General features: G+C 42.5%; 1 protein-coding gene across 2 annotated transcripts; it reads left to right on the forward strand.

Annotated features, from left to right (window-relative positions):
- The first annotated feature begins 19 nt into the window (after positions 1-19).
- Positions 20-8,033, forward strand: LOC114843604 (zinc finger protein ZFAT-like). Of its 2 annotated transcripts, none has more exons than XM_029130300.3 (24): positions 20-218; positions 961-1,119; positions 1,300-1,452; positions 1,655-1,777; positions 1,960-2,067; positions 2,261-2,371; positions 2,450-2,523; positions 2,651-2,733; positions 2,839-2,919; positions 3,020-3,168; positions 3,297-3,388; positions 3,597-3,745; positions 3,819-4,605; positions 4,736-4,862; positions 4,973-5,205; positions 5,368-5,449; positions 5,641-5,760; positions 6,300-6,473; positions 6,576-6,664; positions 6,857-6,995; positions 7,094-7,200; positions 7,275-7,359; positions 7,452-7,549; positions 7,633-8,033. In XM_029130300.3, the coding sequence occupies exons 1-24, from the start codon at positions 200-202 to the stop codon at positions 7,825-7,827; spliced, it is 3,537 nt and encodes a 1,178-aa protein (XP_028986133.1). In that variant the 5' UTR covers positions 20-199; the 3' UTR covers positions 7,828-8,033. The 2 variants fall into 2 exon arrangements, with proteins under 2 accessions (XP_028986133.1, XP_028986132.1); XM_029130299.3 differs by having other exon boundaries at positions 21-218; positions 7,627-8,033.
- The last annotated feature ends 261 nt before the right edge of the window (positions 8,034-8,294 follow it).

Below are 8,294 nucleotides of genomic sequence, written 5' to 3' on the forward strand. Positions count from 1 at the left end.
ACGCTGTCTGCCGCAGCACCTCCACGTCCCGATCTCTTCCGTTGGCTGGAAGGATTTGTTTCGCAGATTCGACAGAAATATTTCCGCGCATATGGAAAGAAATTTCTAATAAGACCAAACTAAGGGATTTTATTTAGTAAAATGATTGTCCACGGCAACCAATAATTTAGTATTAGTAAGCCGTTTAGACGCGGGAGAGATGGATGAACAAACAGCAGGTGAGCGTTGGCGCTAGCTTCAACTCGAATATGTTTGTCGGGTCTTCATGTTAGCTTGGGCTAAAAAAACAAATGCGTTTAGTTTGAAACGTCTTCCAGCTCCGAGTGTCACTGGCTCTTATTTCATGTCCAATTTGTGGATACAGTGTCCTAATTTTTCCTTTAATACTATGTATGAGCCGATTAAACCGTTTTATTTATGTTGTAGATTTTAACGTACTAAATGATCAAATCGCCAGATTCTATGTTATGTTGAACGTTTAAAAACAGCATGTGTTTGTTTGTTCATGACCTATTTCAAGATGTAAAATACACCAGGTAGCGCCTAAAATGTAATGGTTTTGTTTTGTATTAGTATAATTACCAGTGTCACAGAAACGAAAAGTTTTACAATAAAAGTCATCATACATCAGCAATTTCAGGTATAACTTTGGGAGACCTCAGGATTCCCTTTGTTTACGTAATTGTATTTTAACTTAAAAATTGTATTTTTTTAATATATAAAGTAATTAATAAAAAAATGTTATATACTGTATGCGTGTTTCATCCTGGTTTTGTATTCTTGTCACAGATATGATGATACAAGCACAATTTAAGATAAAATGAGATGAACTATATTTTTTAGTATAAACACAAATGAGTCTTCGCAATCAATTGAGCAATCGATTTCTCACTGTGTCCTTTTAGATTCTCTGTGTCCCTCTCATTGCTATTTCATCTGACATCTTCTGCCTTTTTCCAGGTAGTTCGGTGTTTATGTGTCGGCTGTGCAACCTTTTCTCTCCCAGTCGCTCTCTGCTGCTTGCACATTGTTCCCAGTTGCACCCTGAGCAGGAGCGTCATGATGACCTCATCATTGCACTTCAGCCTCTTGCAGCAGAGCCTTTGGAGACGCAGACAGGTCACAACAATCATTAATCGGACTGTCATGCATGTTTTCAGAGGATACTTGCAGTATAAGTTAATGCATAATACTGTATTAAGACTATAAATTAATCATCCATAGGGTAAACTCACTTCATTTTGGTCTTAGGCAATTTACAGATGAAAAAACTGTTATCTGCTGTTCCGGGTCCTACAGAAAACCCTGTGAAACGGAAACGTGGACGACCTAAGGGCTCTACGAAAAAGACACGCATAGATGTGGCAGAGGGCGAAACTGATTCCACCCATTCTCAAGTGGTTGATGTTCAAAAACAGGGAGGGAAGAATCAGGAAGAGGTGGTCATGAGAGGTAGATCACAGGAAGGTGGTGCTGTTTGTTGACATTGTTATCTCATAGTTATTATTTTGAGTTCAGTTTCTTCATATATTTTTATATGGTTTATAAGGTTAATACCCGATTCTCTTCTTTTATAAATGTCATTTTCCGAGTAAGGTGTGAATGGACATATAGTCCAGTCTTGTAACAGTTTTCTCTTCTTTTTGGGTGCTAGGTGAAAGCAATGCTGGGACACTGGGGTTGGAGTGTAGAGACTGTCATCGTTCATTCAGCAACAGACGACAGATCCTGAAACACATCTGTCTGAAAGATGAACAGATAGAGGAAGAGGAAGACAGTGAGTAGTAAAAAATGAAAAAGCAGATATGGGATATAGGGAAGCTGCATAAACACTGTATGCATGAGAGAGAAGTAAGTTACTGTATGTTGGCCTAAACTACTCTGTTAAATAGCATCCTTACTGCATTAACATATTTTTATTGAACAATGGGTTCTCATTATCAGGTGTGTGATTTTCAGGGAGGGTCCATGGTGGAGCAGAGGTTGAGGGGAGTTTAGACCATGGGGGACCAGACACAAATCAGGCCAAGCAAAACTCAGCAAAGCCAACTTTTGTGAGATACAAAGGTACAGTACATGATTATAGTCTCTCTAAATAAAATCACAATTGATTGAACTTAAATTAAATCAAGTGATGAATGTATGCTACAAAATACAATTTGGAGCCTCATATAATTTTTAGATATGCAGTAAATGTAATTTAACTGTAGTTTTATGGTCCTGGTCTTGTAATTGAACCTGTCTCAATCAATGCTTGAAGACTTGTCCAGTTTCAGACCCCGAAGCCGCGTCTCTAAAGACGGGGGTCCATCAACAGGAAACAAAAAGCCAGTAATTAGTGTGGTTCTGACAGAGGATGAAACACTTCCAGGTCAGTTTTAAAAATGTTTTTTTTTTTTTGCTAGTTTGACTTTTTGACATGAACATGGTTGTGTTGTCCTTTTTACAGGTGTCTCGCAGATGGTTCCAGTAGAGGAAACCTCAACAGAAACAGAGTCTGTTTCCAACCCTGCTCAGACTCAGGTAAGCTCAGGAATAAAACTGTTAAAAATGTCATACTGTAGACTTTGGTGCTAGTTTTGCTCTATTATGTTTTTTAATTCCTGATTACCAATATTTTATGATTTTATAAAATCTCTTGTGCTTTAAGCTGCCTGCAGTCTTCCAGAGTCAGTCACAAGATCTTGAAAGTGAGGCAACAACCAAAGAAATCCCTAAAACAGATGAGCAAAGGTAATATCAGGGAAATTCCTTTTCTCAATCTTAAACCTGATGCATAAATTTAAGTAAGAAATTTAGTTTTAGTCTAACCTGTGAGTGTTATCTTTTGTTTTCTAGCTCTAACTTGTCATCTACAACAACATCAGCAACAATCAGCAGAGGTTTCCAGGAATATTCTATCAAGCAAGATTCTACCAAGTATTAATGAAATACTTTTGCGTCATTATATGGTTTTATATATTTATATATACACACACAACATCTGTATGGACATCTCTGTACTATCTATATCTCCCAGTTTACTTCAGAGCCAGTTGAAGATCTTCACCTGTCAGTTCTGTAATAAAATCTTCAAGTTCAGACACTCATTGATCGCACATCTCCGGACACACACCCAGGAGAAACCGTTCCAGTGTCCTCACTGTGACTATGCATCCGCCATTAAAGGTAAATTCACACTCGCTCATGCTGCCTTTAGCTTATTTGCTTCAAGCACACTTGCTGCTTGTTGGGTTCTGCAGGGCTGTACCGTACTGCAGCTTTGATTACTTATGCTTTGATTTTCCATTTCAAAGCCAATCTGAATGTTCATCTGAGGAAGCACACAGGAGAAAAGTTCAGCTGCCAACAATGCCCTTTCAACTGCCTCAGCCCTGGACACCTTAAGGTTATTACTCTGTTACTGTTTTCAATTAAGAGTAGGATTAGCTTGTGTTTTCATTGATGTTAATGCTCTCATGGATTTGTTCACCTGTATGGGATTTCAACTCTTGGTCATAGCTGTAGTTTTGAAGTGTTTTCTGTACTATAGTTGCTACATTCATATTGATTGAATCGGTTGTCATGAAAAGTAAACTTTTTTTCTGGTAATGCAGGTACACGTGGAGCGAGTTCACTTGAAGGTGAAGCAGCACTGCAGTTACTGTGAGAAAAAGTACTCAGATGTGAAGAACCTTCTCAAACACATGGATAAACGACACAACCTGAAAGACCCTGCTGTCTATCACAGCTACCAGCAACTGAGGTTTGACCTTGTTCTTGTCTTTATAACATATTCCTTTGCTTTCCCAGATGTTCACCTTGTTAATCTTAATTAGGCTAAAGACTCGTCAGGGCCTCAGGCAGCTCCTCTACCACTGTCCCACTTGTAACCGACGCTTCAAAAACCAGCTGCAGCGGGAGCGCCACATGTTGATCCATGGGCCCCAGCGGCCCTTCGCCTGCCTCCTCTGTGACCACGCTGCGACCAAGATGAGCGGCCTTGCTGCTCATGTCAGGAAACACCTCTTCCTATATGTGTGCTGTGTGTGTGACGGGAAGTTTGTCAGCTCTCACAGACTGAAGACTCACCTGAAGGAGTCTCACTCTGAAATGGAGCAGGAACAGACCTTCACGGACTGCATCAACAGCAGCTACTACCTGACGCAGCCTGGAGGCACTATGTGGGGAGAGGAGGAGAGGGAAGGCGTAGAGAAAGAGGCCGAGCAAAACCAAAGTGTAGAGGAGGAGGGTCAAGATAAGATAACAGAGGAAGTTAGAAGAAACGGTGTAGGTGGGGAGGAGTGGCATCCAGATGTGGCGGAGAGGGAGGTTCTGAGCGATGAACGTGAAGCTCCGGGTGACGGAACAGAAGAAGTGCAGGTGACAGAGGGAGATGCAGGAAAACATGGAGAATCAAATAATGGAGGTCCCGAAGAAGGTTCCCAAGGTGTTAAGGAGTCACTGCCCGACGTGGCTGCATCTGATAGCGAGGCCAGGCATGAAGAGAACTCAGAGGATCACGCTCAGGTTTTAGAAAACACACATCCAGGCCTGTCTGACCTGAGTGAACCACCAGCAGCAGCGCCTCCTGGAGACGAGGACCAGTCTCCACATTCAGACAAGGTGAACTGAATCTGTGTACCCAGCAGGGCTGTGTAATCATTTCTGACTGCTAGTTCTGCTTCTCCTGCTGCTCAGAGGCAGATTTTCTAGTAATATGTTTTGGTGGTCCTCTCTCTTTTTTTGCTGGTAGGATTCAGAGCTTTTCGATCAGAATGCCTTCCACCAGGTTATTTCATCTCTTCAGAAGACTCGGCTAAATGTGGAGACTTTCCAACGACTCCGGAAAATTTATGGAGACCTAGAATGTCAATACTGTGGTGAGATCATTTATTTTGTATATTTTCTGTTGTACTTCAACTGTAAAAGTGTAACATTGTACTCTCTGACTTGAGTGTTAAACAGTGTCTGCTGCTTTTTTCTGCTGCAGGTAAACTGTTCTGGTACAAAGTCCACTACAACGTCCACGTACGAACGCACACCAAGGAGCACTCGCACTACTGTTCAAAGTGTAACTACTCATCAATCACCAAAAGCTCTTTAAAGCGGCACCAGATCCAGAAGCACAGCGGTGTGATGTTGCCTTGCTCACATCCTGGCTGCACATACACCACACCTGACAAGTACAAACTACAAGCCCACGTCAAGACCCACCAGGGACAGGTATCCAGCCCGAGGACATTCTCAGTAGTTTGAGAATAATAAGGATGGAGTTTATCTGAATTAGTTAATGTGATGCTTATTTGCTGTGGAATATGAGACCAAGAGTTGATGCTGCCTTGTTCTCACATCAAGTTATGTACTGTTGAATTTGATATGTGACAGGGGAAGAGTGTAGAGTGCCCCGTCTGCCAGCACAGCTACCCAGAGCACAGACTGAAACACCACATCAAAACAGCCCACCCTGGTGAAGAACACACACACACACACACACACACACACACACACACACACACACACACACACACACACACACACACACACACACACACACACACACACACACACACACACACACACACAGTTTTACTGGCTCTATCTATTTGTCATTACAACATTTGAACTTGTGTATATATGTGTATGCGTGTGCACACACAGATTCAGTTCGTGTGCGGGGTAAAGGACTGATGGTGCAGCGTGCAGAGAAGTGCCCGTACTGCGACTCCTACTTCCTAAAGAACAGCAGTGACTTTCAGCAGCACATCTGGGCCCATCAAGGTTGGAGTCAACACAAACACACAGACGCACGAACGGGGAACAACTCCTTTGGGTCGTTCTCTGTTTATCACAGTGTTTCGCTTCTTGATTGGTGCTCCCGCCTTTCTCTCTTTTTGGCTGCCACCCAGGAAGAGAGGAATGCAGTAATGAGACATTACACAACTGATCAGCCAGTGGTTGCACATCTGGAACAGTTAAATAGATCATCATCAACACAAAAAACACAGTGTTTCAAATAACAGAAGTTATTTTTAGCCTCTCTGCTCCGTCCATGCTTTACCACTTACCTTGATGTGCCGTTTAGTTAGAAGTTGCATCTGTCAAGAGGCTGCATTAGCTGCCAAACAAAACCCCAGCACAGATGTTGATGAAGGTCTCAGTAAATCCAATTTACCATGATTAAGAACATAATTTAATTCCACCGAAAGAGCCATACTCAACACATATGTGGTGCATATCTGCTAGTGTGGATAATCATGTTGCTAGCATTTTTCTATCCGTCAACCCCCGAATAATTGTGTGTGTGCGCGCGTTTGCAGGTCTGAAGCCGTACGTCTGCAGCGTGTGTGACTACGCAGGCCGCAGCAGGAGCAACCTGAAGACTCATATGAATCGACACAACACGGAGCGACGGCATCTCTGTGACCTGTGCGGCAAAAAGTTCAAGTCTAAAGTCACCCTGAAGAGCCACAGGCTGACGCACACTGATGAAGGTTTGCACAACCGGATTATGTTACAAATATCTCCAACACTAATATGAGGGAGAGTGCAGTCAACTGAAAAGAAAGGCGTTTCATTTGTGTGTGTGTGGTCAGGCAAACCCTTTCAGTGTTCAGAGTGTGACTTCACATCGGTCTCTAAACCTTCGCTACTCAGACACATGGAGCAACACGCGGATTTTAAGGTAAAATGCAAATATACGCAGCTTCACTGTTAAGATCTTTTGGTTGTAATGCCCTACACACTGCTGACACCGATGACATGGAGAATTTTAGCCTCCATTGTGTTTTGAAGGAGTCATGGATAGAAGCTAATGTACATGTATTTAGTAACAGTAGTGTTTTAACTGTGTAACTGTGCTTGACTGTCTCTGTAGCCATTCCGTTGTGCCCACTGTCACTACTCCTGTAATATTGCTGGTCCCCTCAAACGTCACTACAACATGAAACACCCAGATCAGAAATATGAAAACGCAGGACCTGGACTTCCCAACCCCGACTCTTTGAAACAGCAAGGTCTGACACACTAGTGTGCAATATTTAGATGTAGCTGACATTATCTGAGCATGTTTTTCGTTACTCAAATTTAACTTTGAGTGTCTGAAAATGTTTAGGCGGTATGAAGTGTCCTGAATGTGAATTCGTATATGGCACCAAGTGGGAGCTGAACCGACACTTGAAGAGCAAGCACAGCTTGAAAGTGGTGGAAGGCGTGTGGGAGGTAAACAGTATACACATAAAAAGATAAAATACAGTTTGTTGAACATAACCTGTGCAATATGTCTAAACATTCAGGTGGGGGAAGCGGTGGAAGCTCAGTATGTGTCTGTGGAAGATGAAGTGCAGGCAGCAGCAACTGTGGCAGCTGTGCACAATAACGGTAACAACAGTAAAAGTGCTAAACATTTAACCTCTCACTTTGAACTACTATTCACAGATGATCCCGTTTATTTTTGTTATTGTTGTATTCAGTTGATATCCAGCAGATCACTGAATTCAGTTCAGAGACTCATGATGCCGTCACCTCCATGGTCGCCATGGCCCCGGGCACCGTTGCTGTGGTACAACAGGTAAACTACTGCACATCTGTCACACAGGGAATCATGAGTCGTAACAACTCAATACCGACGTTCCGCTGTGGCTGAAGTTGCAGGTGGCAGATGAACAGGAAGTTGGTAACTGTGGCAACCAGCTGATGGTGGTGAACGCAGAGGGGGACCTGACCGGCGAACAGGTGATGGTGGTGGAGGATGCGCACGGCCTGGAGGCTCTGACGGTCCTCACTCAGGGAGAGGACACGCACCACTACATCGTCTACGTCCAGGAACACACTGTAGAAATCAACTAGTGGTACCTGACGTGCAGCAATTGTATCTGTGAGCATCGGTAGATCAGCTTAAAATAATATATGTATCAAAAGCAATAAAAGTACTGTAGGAATAGCTAAAGTCCTCTTCACAAAGATTTGTTTTTCTTGTTAAATATTTAGTTGTGTAATTATATTATATATTTTCTACTTACTATTTAAATAAAAATCTATTACTGTTTGCTAAACATTGGTTTGTATTTTTGTATCTTGCAAATCAAAATCTTGGAACAAATCAAATAAATGACTGCACAAGGTAGCTTATGAATAAACTGCAGTAAAAGCCACAATGTAGTGCGTACATACAGTACTACAGCATAAATAAACACAGCAACCGCATGGGATGATTAACCTAAGTCTCAACACTCTTGAGCAACAGGTCGATGTTGTAGTTCGGCCTTTGTCCGCTGGGGGCGGTGCGGCGCTCTGGTTTGCTCCAGTCAACGGCG

This window comes from Betta splendens, chromosome 16 (assembly GCF_900634795.4).
Source record: "Betta splendens chromosome 16, fBetSpl5.4, whole genome shotgun sequence".
Taxonomy (NCBI): domain Eukaryota; kingdom Metazoa; phylum Chordata; class Actinopteri; order Anabantiformes; family Osphronemidae; genus Betta; species Betta splendens.